Here is a 21,689-nt window from a genome sequence, read left to right as displayed (position 1 = left end):
AAGTACCGCCCACCACCAACCGAGGGGCCTGACACGCCAGGTACGTGTGGGAGAAGCACAACGAGACCAGAGCCTGGCTCTGATCTCAGACACTTCTGCTCTGGAGCTGCAGTGAATGAATGCAGCCAAACATGGGCCGGCTCTTACTGGAAAACTTCACAGCCTGGCCCAGCAGATGATGAGGAAAACTACATAGCAACTTGTTAACTACCACCAAAAGCAACACAACAATTTGCCAGGAATATCATTTTGTTCCAGCAGCCATCTATATTTTCCATAATTCATTAGTTTTTAAGGCTACTCATGGCCTTATGCTTTCTCTCCAGATCTACCCAGCTGGTAGAATAATTGTAAGGTTTGTCTCTGATTCATATTTTACAGGGTATGGATTGCCTCTGTAATGATTCTGGCAGTGCTTGGCGCTCCAGATGTGCCAGGACCATGCGCTCACAGTGTAGTGGGTCTCAGCAACAATCTGATGGCTTTTGGTGGGCAGCATGAGCAAAACCTGAATTATTCAGTGAGGACGAAGGTGGGTTCCCAGCATGCAACTGCTGGAGCCAACCGTTAAGCTAAGGGGTTTATAGGGAAATGAAAACTAAAGAGAAAATGAGGGTAGCAGAATTTGTGGTTGAGAAAGTGAACGTTGAATCAAAGACATGGGTTGGGTCCCTTGTGCTGTCACACTTAGGGTAGAGCAGCTCTGGAGCGAACCCAGGCCCCTGTTCTGCTCCACGTCCCACATAAAGACAACAAAAATGATGTCCGCATAAACACAGCGGAGGTGTGTGGTCCTAGAGGAGAGCAGGGAGCAGAACGCAGCTCTCCTGGTCCACACTGCCTCTGACCATCGGGGCAAGTCCCCACTCCATGGCTGGGAGCACCACCACATGAAAAAGCATTAAATACACAGGCCCTAAATGGAAAGGTCATTTTGCTTCTGGGTGCTGTAAACAGATTTTAGGTAGAAAGCAAAACACTGCAGCAACAATTGTCTCGAGGTTTGTCTCATAAGGACTTGGTTTGGTTTCCATTAATATGGATCTGCAGAGGGAAATCCAACTCCTGCCTAACTGTGAGGAACTGCAAAGTGAGCACTATCAAAGCTGGTGAGAATAAACATGCCTTGAGCTGGCTCCTGGGTGCACTGGCTGTGGGTACATGAAGTGTTTCAGCTGCGGCACCTCAGCCCCTTGCACAGGTATGGGATGCTCGGCCTGCACCCCCAGGGACAGGGTTACTTACACAATGCCAGATCCGCACTTCTCACACATGGGCAGCTTCTGGGCATTCCCGATCGATGAGGCCACCTTTGTGGTGGGGGCTTTGACGCTCCTAAATCCAGATGGTTTGGTAGGGTCTCCTGGGGGTGGAAGGAGAGTGCTTCAGAGCATGTGAGATGCGTGGCTCTAGGCTCTTCCTCCCAAGCAGATGCTCTGCTATGGAGGGGTGATGTTCTTTAACCCCAGCTCTGAGCCAGGGATTCATGCACGGAAAGCGGGCAGGGATTTAGGGGTGTGTGGGAGGAGGGAGAGCAGAGACACAACTGAACCTGGCCCTGAAAATTGGAGGGCCAGAGATAGTGGGCAGTCAGATGAGAGTCTTTTTCCATCTTAAAAGCCCATTAGACTTCAGTTGATGTGTCTAACGTGCACAGACGCACAAAGCAAAGTGAAGCCTCAGCCCCAGCCTTGGCAGCACCGGAGGCTGCCCTCCGTGTCCTGATCACACATGCAGGGCCAAGCTGATTGCCAGCTCTGTGCAGAGATGCTGGTCCAGAGGTGCCAGTTCCCTAATGGGGCCAACGGCCCGTGCACCCTCCAAACGCAGCAGGAAGCGCCTGGCCTCTGACAGAGTTACTGCAAGTGACCCTTGCTGGGAAGGAAGCAGCAGCAACCACATTTTCACGCCCTTCCCTATCACCTCTGCTCACTCCCTCTGCCTCAAACAGCACTGTGCTCACATCAACAACGACAGCATGTTTTTAAATCACTCTAAAGGAATGGGCTTAATCAAACACCCACAGGAAACATAATCTGTTCCGCCCTGCGAAACATCCTCCATCTAAGAGCGCAGGGTCAAGGCTAAGCACAGATGAGCCATGATGCATCGACACACCAGCGCCCACACACAGACCCCGTGTGTGGGGCCAGGCTCTCAGCCGGTGTCAGGGCAGCCCGTACAGTGCGCGATGCCCCGAGGGACGGGTCCCCGCTGGGAGGCAGCTCCCTGCCCCTGCTCACAGCCATCGCCTGAAGACAGGCTGGGAGAAGCAGCCAACAAACGTGCTATTTATCGCCGCAGACATGATCTGAGTCAGCGGCAGCGGCGTTTGAGCCTGGCAGGCAGGGGCATTGTCTCCTCGGGGACAGACATTCCTCTGGGGCTGCGTAACCTCCCGGCCCTGCTCCGCATGGTGATTATCAGCTCACGGTGGAGCGACGCCAACGCCTATCCAGGCATGAGATCAGGCAGGCAAACCTGGTGCCAGAGAATCCCAAAAATGCTGCAAATCTTCAAAGAAAGATAAAATAGAGAGGTTTTTGCTTCTTATCTTCTTCAGCACTACTAAACAGAGGGGAGGACCTCGGCTGTGTGAGAAGTCCCGGCTACTCCAGTCCCTTCCATGCAGGAGCTGAATCCTGAGGGGCAAGTTGCAAACACTCAATATTTAAAAGGTGCTTTCAGGTAGGTATTTTAACAGCATATTAAAGACTCCAAGATCCTAGTTTCTTTCTTCCCACTGCTTCTTTATTTCCTTCATTTTGCTGAATATCTCAGCACCAGGCTTTTGTTGGATTAAATGAAATGTTCCACTGCCAAGCTAATAACACAAGAGAAAAAGTCTCAACTGGCCTAAGGAAAAAAAGTCATTCTTGGAATTCCTTTCTATTTATTTGTTTATTTTATTTTATTTAAGGGGAGAGGAGAATATGATTTGGCCCCTGCCTAAGTTAACTGGCTTTTTTATCTTAAAGTCTATCGCTCTGAACTGCCCAAGTCCAGATGTCAGATCAAGAATGCCAAGCAGAGCAAAGTTTCAGAGCTTAAAAGATATGAACTTCTCATTGTAACCCACCTTCCATATTTTTACATTAAAAGTGGATCCCTTTACTTGTGTATAGGAATAGAGACCAGAAGCTTTAGGACTCACTAAAGAGCTCTATCTTGTAGTACCCTTCAAAGTCTTGAACGTAAGATGGTCTTTAATCAGAGAATATTATTTTAAAGGGGTAAAACTTTCAGAAGTATAAGAGTTTTTGCAACTTTCAAAATTCTTTCTTGACATCTAAATATTGCAAGGGCTTATTTCTTGAGCACTCCCTCAATGAATAAGCAACAATATGGGCCCATAAACACTGAAACTAGTTAAGGAATTAGTGAATGAGCCTGTTTCTGTGGAGACCATCTACACACGCTACCCTGAACAATCAACAGCTAGAAAGGAAAATGAAGTTTTAGATGTTAAACACTGTACACAGACCAAGGAATGGCAAAAGGGAAGAGCACACTCAGATTAGGTGTGTAGTAAATGCTCACCTTTCTCTTCTGACTCCAAAATCTCTTGCAACACAAGGAAGGAAGCAGATTGCCTGGGTGGCTCATTTGACTCTTGATTCTCCTGGAGCATCTTGTAAACCTCAGATTCTCTGTCTATGGCGATGCTGCCTGGGGGCTGGTTATGCTGATCTAAACTGAGGAAGGAACAGAGAATACACATGTTAAATGGCTGAAAACTAAAGCCAGTCCCTCTAGCAAAATTATCCCAATGCATCATATGACTGAAGAATGAACGTGCAAAACAAACGCACAACGGGATGCCATAAACCAGGGAGGTGCTGGCTGTGCTAGCACAGGACAGATGCAGCTCAGGTGGAATCGGCACACTGAAATATCCATGTACACCACTGTCAATGGGTTCTCACCGACTACCCCTGGCCAGTCCCGAAGTGTTCTCCCTGCTTTGCCATTACCTTATGTTCCAGAAACTAAAACTTTCTGTCCAGGAAATCACTGCTCTGTTAGTAGGAAAGTAAAGAACTAATGTGCTGGGATAGGAATTCCACATGGTAGCTGTGCCATCTATGTGTCTTCCTTGCATGCATAAACTACCTTAGACTGCGACCTTACACTGCTATTAATCTCAAATTAACTACAATTAATTCTGTTAAAAAAATCTTTGCAAGTATACTACAAATTGGTCCTAAAGACCACCTTCACACAACAACTACAGGGTCAAGCTGAAAGATCTCCTGATTGGCAACAATTACATCTGCTTTTCAAGTATATGTTATTATTTCCAACCTTTGAAGGTTGGAAACCCAAACTATTCTATGATTACATGATTTCCATTTTGTAAGTGGAGACCCTGAGCCACAGCCCATTTACAGCCTTTTACGAATGTCAACGAGCAGGCCAAGGGCAGAGAGAGATTTCTGCCATCCCCGACTAAGCTCTCATTTCAGCTGCCTCCTGAGGTGCTGCTGCCCCTCACGTCATGAGCGACTTGCACCCTCAGCCCCGAGCCTGAGGTGCCCCAGGGGCAGCTCTCACACAACAGGGTGGCTGAAAGGATGGTCATTGTGCCACCAAAAGGGTCTTTGGGGAAAAAAAATGAAAGACACGGGAAAAATTACCTAGGATGTTCTCCACAGACTTAAAACTGCATGAGGATGTTCAGAATATCCCTTGGGAAAAGCTTTCCAACAGACAAACACTGAAATGTCACAGTGAATTGCCATGGACAGGTGAGCAACCTCCATACTGAAGGATTTAAAAAGAGTCTAGACAAGTATCTGCTGGGAGTGATTTAAATCAATAGTTTAAATTGACCGAGTGCTCGGCTAAGAGATGGACTAAATAACACAGGAGATTCCTGTCTGCCTCATATTCTGTGGCTGCACTAAAACATCTCTGGAAAAACGAGACAACTGACAAGTCTCCTCTGACATCTCAATTACATCATGTAGCCTTATAAATGTAAATGGTCTATTAGGTTTCACTATTCCTGCACCCATTGATTGCCTGAAATGTACATAAACATCCTGAAGTTCAGACTAGATTGCAGAGGGAAATCTTTTTCTTGAAGACACAACTGCATACTTTCCACACCAATGTGCAATTGAGTCATCTGGGAGTTACGTCTACATAATAAACTCTTCAAGCATCAGACGTAGAAGTCATCGCACATGTTATAAAATGCTATTTCCATAAAAACAACTCCATAAAATGTTTCCATCTTTAGTAATTTTCACTGGAGCAGGGAGCACATTAGACTTGCAAGCAGCTGAGGCCTTGAAGCCTGAATCTCATTTACTGAAACCTCTCACCCAAAATGAAATCATGGTGTTCCTTCTATTACACAGAAAATGTTGTAGGTTATCCCAAATGATTCCATGCTCCACATTACATTAATCTTACGTAAACAGATGTGCTCCCACTACTCTATCCACCCATGAAAACATAAGGCAAGAAGCCTGCCATTGCAGTTTGCATACTAAGAATGTTTCACTAACATGCATTCAAAAAGCAAAGACTAAATCATCATAAAGAGCATTAAACAAAGGCATCGCATTTCAACCATGCATTGTGACAGTGAGCAAAACATACAGACCCGCTCTGCTAGGTAGGCACTCTATAGGTATACTTGAATATACAAGATTTCAGAAAGACTATAAAAAAACCCAAATCCTAGAATTTGTACCAGCTGAGTGAAATACCTCAACTTGTCAGAACAGAAGGCTATGCTGCTTGAAGAAAACCAAAACAAAAAACCAAACAAAATAACCACACCATAACAACAAAATCAACACCAAAAAGCACACATCTATTTTGAATGGGCAAAGCCACAGGCACAGGATTTGTGCCTGCAAGATAATGAGTCTCCCTGTCAGCCAATTATGGCACCTCCTGTGACACAGGTATGTCATCTGCAGCCACCACCAGCAACTGGTGTCCTTTTCCACACACATGAGTTCCCTGATGCACTTTGTAGAGGACAACTCCAATGACCTTTAGGGGATTTCAGACTCATACAACCATTAGAGGATTTCACTGCTTCTACCATGGGCAACTTGCAACACTGATTGAATAACACTGGACCACTGAGCTTTGAAAAGTGGCAGTAATAAAAACCATAAAGACACGGATTTGCACCATGCCTTCAGAAAAACACGGTTTATTCTTTACTGTCATTTTACTATTTTATGCTAGCATATTTTGTAAAGTTTACAAGGATCTCAAAGCTGGGCCACAGGAAGGCCCAGTACTTGGACCACTTGCTTTTGCAATGAAAGAACTGCCAGCACCTGGGTTCCTTTGGCAGTGCTCTCAGCTGTCCAAGCAGCCCAGCCAGCTGTGTGACCGCTCCTGGCGTGCACAGTATCGACTGCAAGCCAGAGCAGTGACTTACAGCCAAAAACTGGACTGAGTAACAAGGCAGGAGTAAATCCCCAGCCTCCCTTTATCTCTTGGCTGCTGGCATATGGCAAAGCTTGGCTGTGTGGGTCCATGGGTGAGGATGCCAACTTTTCTGCTTTGAAGCACAGGGTGCTCAGTGCAGGAGGGGACTATGAGCAGTGGAGGAGCCACAAGATCTGTCTGTACCCTTTTGCTCTGTCCCATGAAGGCCATAGGACTGGCCACCTCTCTGGACCACAGGTCACACAGCTGCAAGCTGCTTGGTCACATAGCGGAGTAACTCTACTGAAGGTTCACATCATCTCAAACAATTCAGCCTTGATTGAAGCCATCCTGCGAGATGGCTAAATGTAGTTTCTGCTTCACCCATCTCAATACTGAGGTCTTCTCTGTAAAACCCTGTGGGCTGTCATCTAAAGGCACAGGGTAGCTGACTCCCAACTGCCAAAAAGAGCAAATACCAAAGAGCACCCAGGCCTTGGGATGCTGAAGCTCTCCACAGGTCCTGCAGTCCTCAGAGCACGTCAAGCATCCTCCACTCCTATGGCCAGAGAGGCAGCCCCCAAGAGACACAGTCCAGGTCCTTTGTGTGCCCGGCACCTGCCCAGGCTGCTCCAAACTCACAGGTTTTATCAGACAACGATGGTGACACATGGGGATCTCCTTCACCCCCAAATGAAACACATCCAGTGCACCCCCATGGTCCAGCCTGCAGCCAGCAAAACAAAAGCACAACGACATGTGTGGCATTGCCTTCCAGCAACAAACAAAAACACTCATTTCAGCACAGCAGAAACATCAGCTTTCAGGATAAAACACCCTCCCCTGCCCAGCAAATCCATTTGCTGCAGGTGGCTTCTCCAGAAGTAACACCAGCTGTTGTCAAAGCTCTGCTGGATGGGTGCAGAGGGGGCAACGGACAAGCTGACAGGCTGAAATGATGTTTTGATGCTTCCTGTGGTATTGGACACAGACACAAGGCAGAGAAAGCTCCTGTGAAGAGTCATGCACTAATGTTGGAAAGGTGAAATGTAAACGCCGTTTCCTCGTGACTGGCCAAGGCTGTGAGTCACAGACAGGGATGAGGCACTCGTGGACACCAGGATGAAGATGAACAGATGCACCGAGCCAGCTGCAGAGGCAGCAGGCAGGTTACCTGGGGAAATCGGGGCTAACAGAAGAGATCTGCCCCTGCAGGGAATCCATGATGTTGCTCTGTGAATAGAGCTGCAGGGGAGAATTGAACTGCACGTGCAGCACTTTGAGTCCCGGCACCTCCACTTCCACGGGGCTTTTGGGGCAGACCTGGGCCGCGTGCTTCAGCTGCTGGGGCCCCACTCGGACAGGGCTGGGGACAGAGGAGGTGCTGTGCCTGCGCGGTGGCAGCTCCGAGGTCTGCGCCTGCAGAGGGTTATAGACCGAGGCGAAGGGAGCCTGCATGGCACCCGTCGGCGATGGGCAGCTACGGGCCCACATGTTCCCACAGGCAGTTTGAGTTGTGTTTGTTTGTGGGTTCATTTGAGTTTTACATTGTGGAATTGAGGCAAAAATGCAGAGGAAGAAAGGAAAGAAGGAAGAAATTAATGAAGGGCTAAACCAAATACTCCAAGCGATACACGCAGTTGCAGAATACTGTCTGTTCCATCTGCCAGCTGCAGCACCATAACTGCCTAGAAGGGCCCACACTGCAGATGGGACTGCCAGTGCAAGAAGCTGGTTTCAGTCAGGGACAAGTTTTCAAGCTTGTGTTAAAACAAAATCTCAGGTCTTTGTGCCCTGAAAAAGCAGAGGCTGAAGTTACTTTTGTCTCCCCCTTGAAAAGTTGGGAATTTAGTCAAGTATTGCCTAAAGCATTGGTCTTGCAGCTTTTGCTGTAAAAGTGGCCAAAGTCTTCCAGGCAGTTTTGGACTGCTATACAGAGGGCACTTAAGCAACTTGACCAACATAGCCATAAAGATTTCAGAAAGCTCCTGGTTTATTACTTCCAATGAAAACAGAGGAACCTTGGATTTCTGGGATAAAGCAATGTCTTTAGTGAAGCTCAGATGCAACCACAAAAATCAACAGGCCCTTTTAAGGTTGGGACCCTTTCCAATCCCATATATAAACAATAAAAACACTCACATAGGTATGACTGTTTCAGCTACTCTCCAAAACTCCCATGTAAAACAAGGTTCAAATATAAAAACCAGAAAGATCCAAACTTAGCAGAGCCTGTGTCTATGAATCCCAGGCCAGTTGGGAACCAGGATGTGTGTCCTTCCTGCAGTACCTGGTACCCTTCCTGCCCAGCACTGCCTGCAAAGCCAGCACAAAACGCTAATTTTACAAAGTGCTCGTAACAAGCTATCAGGCACCTGTTCAGACCAGCGGGCTGGTATGTCATGCTGAATGCACGTGGAAACTGCGTCGGTCTCTGCTAAACAAAGAAACACAACGGTATTAATTTCATTTCTGCATCTCACAGAACATTCCCCGCTCCTCCGAGCCCTGCCCCTGGGAACCACGGCAACCCTTGTGCCTCTGCTCCTTCCCTTGTCCTGAAAGAGAACTCTTCTCCGTTAACAAATGGGTACCCTTGCAGCAAGCTCGCCTCTCCTGGAGCCTCCCCTGGGGGCCAGGCAGGGAGAGAGAGGCGAGGAAGATACTTACGGCTTGGCAGGCTCTGGGGCCCCAGGTGATGCCTTGGACTCCACGGCACTGTTGAAGGTTTGGATGTTCTCTGAGGAGTAGAGGCCTGCTGGGTTGTTGTACTGAGCAGTGATCACTCTGGGGGCAGAAGCCGTGGCGGCAGTGAAGGGCACCGCGCTCCGGTTGTGTGCGCTTCCTATGTGCCTTATTTCCTGCATGCAAAGGAGCAAAGGCAAAAATCAGAGGTGCTCAGGCGTGCAAGGTGAGACGTGGCCGGGCAGCCAGGAGCGAGCAGCTGCTGCAGTGGTGGCCTTTGCGCGTGGGCTCAGCTGACAAACATGCAACCACGACCACCGAAGCAGGGAGAACACGTCACGAGGGACCCCATCCTGAATGGCTTCAGGTTGACCTTCAAGACATTTGAGAGTTGATGTGCCGGGAATGTAAGAGCTCAGAAAAATTGCCAGAGCTACTAGCTCAAGCTGCCATGTGGCTGGGAGCTCCTGCAAGCCTGGGGTAACCCACAGGACCTACTTTCTCATGCAGGACTACAGATTCTAAGTGTTCATTGCAATGCCTGAAAGTAGGGCTGATTTCTATGGAAAAGTAAAGATGAGGGGCATCCTCAATGGCATCTGAAAGTTTGGGTTTGCTTAGATAAGGGCAGCCCAAAAAGATCTGTCATTACTACATTGTCATTACTACAAATGCTCTGGAGCGTGTCTGCTCCTTCAGCTAAGAGTGAGGTTCACAGCTGTCTGATGAACAACTTCAGACTTTCTGAACAAAAATTTCCCACAGTAAAGGTGGGAAGATGACTCTTGTTAATACAAAAGGCTGTCTACAGAAAGTGACAGCTAAATGCCAGAGACCCCGTCAGTGCTACAAGTATGAGATATCACTGAGACATTCTGGGTTTGCTGCAAACTAAAGACTTTCAGAGGTATTAGTGATACTTTGAAACACCAGTTACGATTTAACAAGAAAGAGGCCAAATCCAAGTTAAATAAGAGAGGAGGTAAGACTCCTCTGAGTCACAGGCAATGCTGACAAAAATTTCTAAGTCCCATCACTAGTTTAGCAGGCTGGGAATTAGCAGCCTTGGGGCAGAGATAAAAACTTTCAGGGCTTATTTCCCCCCAAAGAAGATGCTTGACCAAAGCAAGGAGTGAGCGCAATGGGGCCTCACTAGAGCAGGCAGAAGAAGAGACTAACATTAGCAGAGGTGGCTGAAATATGCAGGGCAAAAAGATGGCATCAAAATGTGTGTTTTGAAATGTTTCAGCCAGCTGCAGAGATGTGGAATGGCTTTACTATACGGCTAATGCCCAATGGATGAAACATGGCCCTTCTTGGCATGTTGGACCCACAGTTCCCAGCTCCAATTAACACAACCGCTTCCCTCTCCCAGTCAATACAGACACTGACTTCCACAGCAATGAAGTGAGCCTTCACCACCCTTTGAACATCCCACAGAATATGTTTGATAGAGCTATAGTTACAGGATAAACATTAGAAACAAGAATGACTAAATTCCCCTACAGATTTTTCTTTGGATCAGTTTTATGTCCACAGATTTCCTCAGGCAGCTGGCTAGCATTCCCAGACTGACAGATGGGAGTCATCTTGCTCCATGGCACTCAAATGCTATTTATGGCATCAAGCGCAGCATAGGATCCCTCAGAGAAGAGCAGCACCGACCCGAACACATTCATGAGTTACAAGTCATTTGAAATCAGTGGGGTAGCTCAAGACGATCAGGTGTGGTGTGGCTGGGCTGCTCTCCCACAGCTTTCTGGCCGATGCATATGGATGTCAGCCATGAAGCTTTTCCACACACCAAAGGAAGAAAGACCCTGGAGTAATTAGTTAATCTCCTTTTGTTGCAATCTCATTCAAAGCACATAACAGTGCTCATAAAAATAGTCTTTCCCATGGTAGAAACTGTGGACTGTAGAAAAAAAAAACCAAATTCAGCCTGTATATCACACCGTGGGGAAAAATATCAGTGATCTTACATCAGCATTAAATACACAGACTAGCCCACCATTCAGGGGCCACAAGTAGGAGAGGGTTTCAGACATGCACATAAATAGCTGGTTTAAAGAAAGAAAGAGGCAGAAGTTTTAGGATAAAGGGGTTATACCCTTGGGTCAAACAGGCTCAAAGTTTAAATCGTGTCACAGCCTGTATTGCAGAAACATTTAAGTATTAACCAAGAATTAGAGAAACGGAAGTAATTTAGGGTATTTTTTAAAAATTCTGGTTTCCTAAGGAAGTACGGCATCTCAGTTACATAGTTCACGTGCATGTGGGCACATTCCCAACCCCCACCAAGGACTCTTGAATCTGTCAGCCAAGGCCAAATCAGTTTGACAGTGATGGAGGCCTCAAGGATGTTTAAAGCTCGTACGAGTGTTGAGAAAACAGTCAGATGGAAGAGACTGAAATCACATTAGTGCCTTAACTCTGAGAAGATGTGCAACATGCACTCAGGCACAGAATTCACATAGGAGATTTCAGCCTACTTCTGGCCACCAGGTAGGTTTTCTGCTGTGTAAAAACATCCAAGACCATAAATTAAGCTTTCAAAAGTGTCAAGACATCCATAGTAGCTCTCATGTGGATAAAAGTCCCTAACTATAAGTGATTTTATTACAGGTTAAATCAAGATATCAGAGCAGAAGGAGGTGTCTGAAGATTGGATTGGAAAAATCTCTTCTGAAGAACAGCATAGATATAACCCGAAAGTCTATAGACAAGTCTGACAAGAGCAGTAACATTATAAAGGGCATTTGGATAATCCAAATTCTCCAGCACTTCCCCTCACGCTGTGCTGCTCTTTCTGCTCGAGGTGTGGAAGGAATTTGCAAAGAACAAGTGCTTTCATGTTGCGATCCCAAGATCAAAAGATAACTTGTTCTCACTGTCAAATGTGTTCACCTAGGAAGTTACCGGAACTGCCAACCCAGGCCCTATGCTGTGCAGCAGTTTTGTTAAAGCCCCAACCCCCAGAATGATGTGCTTATGTGAGACTCTCTTACTTAATACTAGAAAAGAAAATCAGAAATGTGAGACTCCCAGAAACCTGCCCACCAGCATATAAGTGAAAAATCTTAGCACAAACCCACTGCTATACTGTGTACATGTGTGGGGGCAGCACTTGGTTTATGCAGTCGAGACGCCTGGAGTTTGCAGCATCTCTTAAGTCTGTGATGCTCCCAGGAACCAATGCAACAGGGCAAGCACCTTTAAACAGCGTCCCTGGCAGGGGCTTGGACTGCAAGAGCAGTCAGCAGTGGTCTGTTTGCATAGGAAGACCTGACTGTCAGACACAAGGACATGCTCTTATCCAGGCAGAGTGTGACCCACTCTTTCTTTGTCGGTAGTATAGAGGAGTGTGACTAACATTAGATCCTCTCAGAGACACCTTCAGTTGGCATCTGCCCCATTGGGCAGAAGTTGACTTCCCAAAGGAGCAGGGCCACTCAGGGAGCCACAGCCAGAGGAATAATTCCTCCAACAGCCTCCTCTCTAACTAAAAATACCTCCTCTATATGATTAAGCTTCAAGTGTCTTTGGTGCACAATCCTACGTGCTCCGGAGTCCTCCAGGCACCAGAGCAAATCCCCTCATCCCAGCAAAAAAGCTGCTTCCCAATCCCAAGGACAACAAAGGTTTGTAGGATCCTAGCTTCATGTCAAATATGCAGATGTCCTTCCCAATGGGTTTTCTGGTGCTGGCTGCAGGTGGCAGCACCCCTTTTGGGGTAGATAGGGACACCAGCACCACTGGTGCTGCACCACAGCCCTTCCAGCTGGGCACCAAGGGGCTTCCCCCATCACTCCAGCCACTGCCAGCCACAGTGCCAGGCAGCAGGGACGGGGAAAATGTCCCTGTGCCAGGGCAGGAAGCAGACCAGCGTTTCCTACTGCACCGGCTGCGTCATGGGGAATTATCTGGGAAACAATGGCCCCTTCCTCCCTTCCGTCCCACTCACGCCAGGGCATGCTCAGCAATGCTGAAGCCCAGCCTGTGAAATCCCCACAGCTGTGTCAGCCCTTGCCTCCACACCCAGGGCCAGCCAACAGATCATGGTGTGGGTGGCTGCTTCCTCCTCACTCACACACCAGAGATGGACACAGCCACCACCATGGGACCTACTAATCCTGGGAAATGGGGCATGGGACTCCAGGGGAATTCACAGCTCTCAGTGAGGGAGACAGATGTACAGATAGCTCAGGATGAGCTACTTCCATTGGCTGACCTGGGGTAGATCCCAGGCACCAGGAGCATAAAGCCACTCTGATGCCTCCATGGCCCCAGGTTCCCTCAGGCAGGTTTGGGGTGGTCTGAGGTCAGGGGGACTCGCAGGTCCCATCTGCCCCACAGTGACATGGCCAAGGCCATCCCAGCTGCACTGACCTCAGCACCACCAGAAACAGGAAAAACCTGGAGGCTTTTTGCACTCACTAAATAAACTAAACCGAGACATGAAGAGTCAGCCACTCCTCTCCCTCAAGTGGGTTTTTCCTCTCCCCACAGCACGGTTTGAAGGCAGCTGGCAAGGCTGAGACCTCAGGGGTGCTGGCTTCTGCCCCACTGCCTCTGCAGCCTGGGGGCTGCCCTCCTGTGCAACCCTGTCCCTTCCCCAGCAATCTCCCCGGAGCCCTCCGAGGAAAGGCACATCTAATAGGGAATGGGGGGCTGTTTGAAGCCACCGAAAACTCTTTTCAGATGTGGAGTCGTCATTTAGAGACAGGCCAGTGTAGTTATTTCCTGAAGCTCCGGCTCTTGGAGTCAGGGGCTTCACTCTGACCTTATGTTACAAATTAAAAAGGACCAAGCACCCAGGCTCTGCAATTGCAGAGAGAAGTGAAAGCCCCCACAGCCCCATTGACCCCCAAAGCAGCTGAGTGAGCCAGCAAAGCCCATTGCCCACCGGGCTCCATAAACACAGGATTGGCTTTGCGTCCCAAGTCAGAGCCCGGGGGCTCGGTGTGGGCAATCCTGGGTCGTGCACCTCGAGAGCCACGCCAAGAGGAAACACGATTAAACATTTCTCAGTATAAATGTTTACTCAGCTCTAAGAAAATGGGCTCCTGACCAAACCTCAGCAAGTGAGAGCGCTGCAGTCCTGCGGGCAGGGAAGGAGAGCAGAGACTGGCAGCCAAACCTCCTGGCCCTGTCCTGGCCCTTGCAAAGCCACACTGGGAGCTCAGGCCACACTCCTGCCCAAGCAGCACGCAGGGGGCAGGCTGCTCATGCCAAACATGCAGCAGCAGCTCAGGAGGGCTTCGGGGCAAACTCTACCCTATGCTGTGCTTCATCAGCTGCAATTGCAAGTATTAGAAGAGCCTTTGCTTTCACCTCTCCCTCTGTTATTGTTTGGGGTTTTTCAGCTATGGAAAGATCTTTTGCAATGCTTTGAAATCCGATTAGAAATTACGAAGGGCTTGGGGTTTGTTATTGTAGGGGGGTAAAACAACAAGGCTGGCTTCCCACATCCTCTCCCTCTGCATCCTCGACACATTCCACATCCATGTGGTAACGCCTTTTAACCAAAACCAGCAGGTCACGATCCGCCAGCACAGTTCCCTGGTCTGAAAACACAACGTTGTTACTTTATATACCTATTGTTTCATGCATTGCCCACACACGCATGGCCTTATCAAAGGCCAAGCCAGCCACACACCCAGTTTCTATAGCCCTTGCCTTCTCCGTATCCAAGGAGATAAAATACACAAGACAAAAACAATGACATCACTCTGTGAGGATGAGGAGGACAGAGCAGGCACTTTCAAGAAACTCTGGGAAGACAAAAGTGGCTGTCTGTCACTGTCATCCCACAAATACTGCGATTCGCCTCCAGAGTTCCCCAGCTGCGTGTCTGGAGGTTATTTCTCATATAAAAACAAACAAACAACATCCTCACATTTGAAAGCTCGTATCTTCCATGGTTAAAAAGAGCTCATCTATCCCTCTCAAATGAGTTTTCACTGACATTCTTGAGGGGTGACATTAATACTTGTGTCTCACTGCAAACGGGGCATGTTGCCTTCAGGGAGCTGAACAAGCTTTTTTGGAGACAGTCCTGGTGTTGACTGCCCTTGAAGCTGGTCTCTCTTAGCGCGTTCCCTGTATGGGCTCAACCAGCTCAGAGACCCAGGCCCCACCGACCTCTGTGTCCTACAACAGAGGGCAGGTCTGACAAGACACAGCACAGTCTGAGCTATAAAGAGTTTTATTGTTCATTTTACCAAGAGACAATACAGTCACACACACTAGTGTGTGGGTCCAGAGCTTAATGCCTGGCCCAGGGTCACCAGAGAGCACAGAGTCTGAAAATCACGCTGGTCTCTGGTCAGTGTCATAAGCATTAAAATTACCAAGTTGTTCTCTCTTGCCGTAATCACTTTTCGCAAAAAAAGTTAAACAGAAGGGAGAGACAGATGTGTTGTTTTAATGTTTTTCACTGCAGTGAGGAAAAGCTCTGGATGGGAAAATTACACTGAGTGATCACCCTTAGGATCTGGGTGAGAATTGTAAGTGAAATAATTGAGTAAATATACTAAGACGACTCTGTCATTTCCTTCCCCTCATGTTGCCATAGTCACACCCAAAACAAAGCTGCTCAGCCGCTGAGCCATCACTGCTGACAAGCTGCTGCACCTTTTGATGAAATGTGACTTTGTCATCACTCTTGCCTCACTTTAAATTAATTTAGAAGAATAAAGATAATGGTAATGAAATAATAATATGGTTGTAGCTCTTTCATGGGCAAAGGTCAGCTTAGACAAGGAAGTCAGTCTTGAGATTCAAGACTTCGTGGAATGCATGGAAGGTTGTGGAATGCCTTTTTATTTTCCAAAGGCACATAAGTATCTCGAACTTGCATTCCAAGTAAGGGAAAATACTTCCACAGGATGATGCAGCATTTCACCAAGTATGAGCCTCCAAAAGGAACACAAGCAAACAAACAAAAAAAACACCTATCTTAAATTGAGTAAAAAAAAAAATGCATAAGCAGCGATCTTAACATATGTATCTAGTTGTACAGTTCTCGAGACAAACTGAAAATTAATTCCGCTTGCAAGATCTTTTGCAAAGGTCTAGTTATTTAACTGTATCAGTAAAATGAGAAGAAAAGAAGGTGGTGTAGTGTTGTAAGAAATTTCAGTCAAGATATTGAAAGTAGGAGAGGCAACATAAGACTAACAATTTTAAGAAAGGTGGAAACTTATTTGAATAATTGCAGTCCCATATCTACAACAAAGGCTTTAAAGTCGGAGGTTTTTTTGAGCCTGAAGTCTATTCACATGTATATTTCATGTATATTCAAAGGGCTGTATGCAAAACCACTGAGAAACATCTTCAGAGGACCTTGGACTAGGACTTAAATGAACCACTTGGACTCAGTATGTCCTGTTTTCTTTGGTAAGTGAATTAATAAGAATTCTGTGCAAGACTGTTGCGAAGGAAAGCAAATATATTGTTTTCACTGGCGAGCAAGTTTTAAAGAAAACCTGAACAGCTCAGACAGCACTGCCTTCGAAGATTGGGCCCTACTCACAACTTCTACCAATCCTGTTGGAAAAATGTGATCAGCATCTATGCGGTAAAGTCCATAGCAGTTTGCCATGCTAGCATATATGTGCACAGCATCTTCTGCACTCTGCTGATTTGCACCAAGCTTGGCTGAAGCGTCTGGTGACACTGCAAAGACACAGCCCCGTGTGACACACCGACGCTCGCCACGGCAGTGGCAGGAGCCAGCACGCTCTGCTGGCGTCCCACTCCAAGCAGACACACCTCGCCACAAACCTCACTTGCTGCAGTCAGCTACTGAAAAAAGAAACAGGTGTGTATTTAAAAAAAAACAAAAGATAAAGACAAATAACTTAAAACTTGATGGTGTTCATTACACTTTTCCTTGGCGCAGTGGACTAGGATGTTCAGGCACTGTTAAGCAGGAAGGGTAAATGGGAGCGTGTGGTTTGGAGATGAGATACACATCTTCCTTCACACTGCTAAATTCCTCTGCTTAAATATGCAGCAGGTAAAGCCCTTTAAATGAAAGCCCCATGCTCTGAAAAACAGCAAACACCACTCACATAGGTCACTGCAAATGGCTTCATTTTAAGAAAGGGAAGAAGGAAGGTGAGGCTTCTGTGTGAGCTTGAATGTTCCTTTTACACCAGGAAAAAAAAACACAACTCTTCTAGTATCAGCCATCACAAGGGGTCAGAGCTTAATTTTCAAGCAACAGTTGGTTCCTAGTGCAAGATTAAGACAAGGGTCACTGCTCAGAAAGAAGGTTTGTAACAGGAATCTCTCCACACTCAGTTTCGCATCAAATTCTTCTGAAGTCAGTTACAGGTTGGTATCAACAAATTCAGTTGTTCCACACTTACAAACTGGCAGCATTAGAATATCTATATAATGGCCAGAGCAAGGACTAGGATTAGGACTACAGTTAGGGTTTAGTAGTGGGTATGTTCCACTGCCAGAATTATTGCTGAATCCTGCACAGTCTGACCTTTGTGATGCCCCTTACTTGGATTTTAAAAAGCATGACATGACTTAAAGTCAAAGACTAAAGTTAAGGTTGAGTCCCTCTCACCCACATTTCCTACTGAGTTGCAAGAGGCTCTCTGAAACAGCACAGGGCTGACCTAGATGCAAACACTCCACCCAGGGGGCAGCTGATCAAAGGAGAGCCATTGATTAGGGTTAATACTGGCAGAGCAAATGAGTTTAAGCAAGAGGTGGCATCAGTTAATTAAAATAGCCTACGTTTAGTACTTGACCAGCAGTGGATATCTACCCAGTGACCCAGGCTGCACTGGGGGGAGAAGTGTGGTGGTGCAGCTAGTGACAGGGCAGCTGCAGCCACAGGTTTCTTGCTGCAGTTAACTAAGCTTAGTGAGCTACACTGAACTCCTGCCTGGCATGTGTAACGCCCTATGTTTAATTCTGGGGCATTTAGCTAAATTCTGGTTAATGGCTGACTAAGGGACTTGGTCTCTAGGACTGGTCTCCTGCTGAATTAAATAGCCCTCTCTGCAGCCTTGCAGACACAGACCAGATCTCAGCTCAACAGTGTTACAGGAAGGTGTCACTGCATGGTTCCAGCCCAACCAAAGTCCAAATGGCTCAGTCTCACATTGTGCCTTGGCCAAGCTCTGAAATACCTGGAGAATGCAGCACCACACTCTTGAGCCAACCAACACACAGCAGCTTGGCGTGAGAGGGAGCATGGACAGATCCCAGGCCAAGGTCTAGGCAGGGTGTTGCTGCACATGTGCTACTTTAGGTTCAGGTTCTTTCCAACCCAAACAGGCATGTAAGCAGTAAATTAATTGCAGAGTCAAACTGGTTTTATCTCTACTTATTTTGCTAGAAAGACTCACATGGGATGCATGCTAGGGCCAGAATCCATGTCATTAGCCCAGTGAAAATCTGGAGCGATGCCATTGATTTTAGTGCAATTATTGTAGATTTGTGCAGTGTAATCCTCTAAACCTAGCTCAGGCAATGCCCTCGCAGAGGTCACTGTTATTACTATATTTACATGACAGAGGTAGCAGACCAATGAAGCAAGGCTGCCAAAAGGTTACAAAACCAGCCTCCTAGAGAGAGGCTGCAAGATCTGTCCACAGATAAAAACATAAAAGGTTAATGTGTTTCTCTTCCACCTTCCTCATAGCTAGACTGCTAGTAAGAGGAAAAAGAACAAAGCAACAAAAGAAGAACCAACAGAAAACAGTAAGAGTGAATCATTTTCCTCTCCTCTCAAGACTTTTGTTATCTATGAAAATCAATAGGCTTAGAATGGCAGCGATGATCTAGTGAGGCACATCTCTGCAGTGCCTCTGCCCTGCGGCAGTGCGGGCATGCAGCTGGCAGCAGACAACGCCTGGGAGCCAAGCAGCTTACCCCTGGCCAGGCACGGGCTGGCTTCTGATCTCGAGGCAGGGCGTCTGTCTCTGCAGGATTCCGAGGGCTGCGCGATTGCTGGGAGGCACGGGGCACAGCACTATCCCCAGCGCGACTGACGGAGGGACACATGCTCAGCTCCTTGGAGGATCAGGCCAGAGACGACTCCAGAGTCGGACAGGAGGAAGCAGGAACAAGAGCACGCAGATACTCCATTACTTACCTGCGGCTGAGAGGCCAGATTCATCTTGTAAGGATGTGTCTTTCCCTCCTCATTTACAAGTGGCGACCAGACTTTTGACTCCGTTCTGCAATACACAAATTTTGAAGAGTTAATCTGTTTTCATCACTGAGCATCATTATTGTTATTAAAAGATTTGAAGTTAATCAGCTGAAAACATTTCCCCAGTCTTTTGTATATAGCACTATCCAAATCAGAAACCTAGGTAGCCTTATTTTAGGCACATAACTTGGATGACTTCGTTATGCTGTGTGAGGTCCTTGGAAAACACATGGGATCTCAGCAGTGACTGGCCTGGCTTACTCTTTGGGAGGCCACTGGTGACAGAATGGGCTCCCAACCCAGATAGGAGAGTTGAGAGTCACCCAACAGCAGAAGCTGGAACACCCCTTAGATGCAGATCCTTTAATTAAGGGGGACAATTCAAATTACTTTATTTCAGCTTTTATGGGTAGCCGGGAAGAGGAGCAATTCTTGCCTGTATTGACTATACAGAGAACATTTTGTTCTTGAAGTTGGGCTGCCTTGGATAAGCTAGAAATATTTTTTTTAGTTTGGGTCTCTGGAATTTTCTTCTTATACAGTGGTATCCATGCTGAACAAACAGATACTTTTGGGAATTACAAAAAAAATGCATTCAAGTCTGCAACAGGACTAAGAACTGAGATGACATAATGTGTCAGAGAAAGTCAGCATGACCCTTGCTGGTCTGCGGCCTGACCCAATTACTCACAACAGCCTGAAACAAAGTCAAGATCTGTGACAAAAACCAACTGCTTTTACTATCATCATCATTCTGGAGTTTTGCTATTGTCCCAAAGAACAACAAACAAGTGGTGAGGGAGAAATGGAGTGCTTAGAACTGCTTGAGATGCTCTGTGGGAGACATATGCTACCTATTTTTCTCAGCAGTACAGAAAAGTATTTAGCATCTCAGATGGACTGAACAATGCCACTTCCCCAAAAATTTTTAATAGAAGGGAATGAGCGGCTGCAGTATTGCTGAATGAAAACTCTTGTTCAATGCTAAACGTTGCATCAGGCAGCAACCAGATGGCTGATAAACTCTTAGAAAGAGTTTTGAAAACCATGTCCTGTTTTGACAGGAGCCCTTTGTAGAATCTGCAACTGCAGATAGATGTACTTCCTAGATATTAGTGGGTCCAGGGCCAGCTACTATTTAAGTACTTAGTTAGCAAAACAGGAATGCTTCCACTGAGAATTAACTGGGTAACTGGAGACTGTAAACAGAAAAGGCTTATAAAACTGACAAGGATGGAGAAACAGGGTGTAGAGCTACCCACGATACATTCAATCTGGTCTGCACCATTACTCTAAAAGCCCTCCAGTGTTAGGATATTTTTTTAAACAGTTCAAACTTAACTGTAATGCACGTGTGTATTTCAAACATTTGCTGCATAAATAGTATTTTAATACTTCCATGCAGAGGGTAGCTCAGTGGGAGGAAATGGAGGCAGCATTCTCACTCAGGGAAGAGGAGAAATTTTATTGACCTGCTATTGCATCTATTACACCCTGAACTTCACAGAGAAGAAACCCCGAATGAAGTCTGCTATGCTGCACCTCCTTTCACAGGAAAGTACAAAGACACAGGTCACACCAGATATCATCCTTTACAGCAAACCTTTGCCTCCAGGCTATTGCATCCTGCAGGCCCAGTGGCAGTTCTGATACTCAACAACCTGTGTCACCCAGATCCTGGCGCCTGGCAAGCTGGTGTACACACAGACTAACAAATATGAACGTAGCAGCTGTGTGGGATCAGATCTATGGCGATCTGATTATCATCCTGTGTCAACATCTGCCAGTACTGGATGGACAACATATCCCCCAGGCGAGTATGAAACAACCATTCCCTCCTTGCTTCTGGCAACCCATGCTTTAAGGTGCCTGGGGAAACAGTGATTTTACCCAGATTACAGCTACCAAGCCTGACAAAGTCACAGCGGTCTCTATGACAGCTGTATTTTGCACCTGAATACTGCGTTTGCAGATGGGAGCATCCCATTGACCAACGCAAAGCCTTATTTCTTGAAAGTGTTTGGAGATCACACATGACCAAGTTTCACTACCTCTGGAAAAACAGGGGACACAGCAAAGCATATGGAAATTAAACACCCTGCCAGCCAGGCTGTAAGCAAGTAGACATCAGCTGGAGATGAAAGAGCAGTTCAGAGAGCATGAAACACTTCACCTGATTTCTAGCATGAAGCATCCCCCTACCAGTGCTCACTAGCAGTGATCCGAGTACTTTTGAGGCAGCATTTTCTTTTGCAGCAGTTTAATATCATCAGATTTCAGAAGCACCAAAAGGTCTCCTTCTGACTGAAAATTTAAGCTTAGAGCACGTCAATACATGAATGCAGCACAGAAACCTACCCCCAGCACCTTGGGCCCTTGCTTTCATACCAGTGCCCCTTACTCAGTGCATTTGAGG

The 21,689-nt window shown here is 46.8% G+C and overlaps 1 protein-coding gene across 2 annotated transcripts in view; it reads right to left on the bottom strand.

Annotated features, from left to right (window-relative positions):
• PDLIM1 (PDZ and LIM domain 1) overlaps positions 1–21,689 on the bottom strand; it is a 40,792-nt gene that overhangs the window by 954 nt on the left and 18,149 nt on the right. The window contains exons 3-7 of one of the 2 annotated variants that reach the window (XM_080348049.1): positions 19,214–19,298; positions 18,991–19,131; positions 9,073–9,263; positions 3,541–3,695; positions 1,246–1,363 (exon numbers count right to left, since the gene is read on the bottom strand). In XM_080348049.1, the coding sequence (XP_080204175.1) occupies positions 1,246–1,363; positions 3,541–3,695; positions 9,073–9,263; positions 18,991–19,131; positions 19,214–19,298 (690 nt within the window). The remainder of the gene's footprint in view (positions 1–1,245; positions 1,364–3,540; positions 3,696–9,072; positions 9,264–18,990; positions 19,132–19,213; positions 19,299–21,689) is intronic. The other variant, XM_080348050.1, reaches the window with a different exon arrangement.

This window comes from Nesoenas mayeri (genome assembly GCF_963082525.1).
Source record: "Nesoenas mayeri genome assembly, chromosome: 7".
Lineage (NCBI taxonomy): Eukaryota > Metazoa > Chordata > Aves > Columbiformes > Columbidae > Nesoenas > Nesoenas mayeri.
The sequence above is the reverse complement of the archived record's forward strand: the minus strand, read 5'-3'. Positions and strand labels throughout refer to the sequence as shown.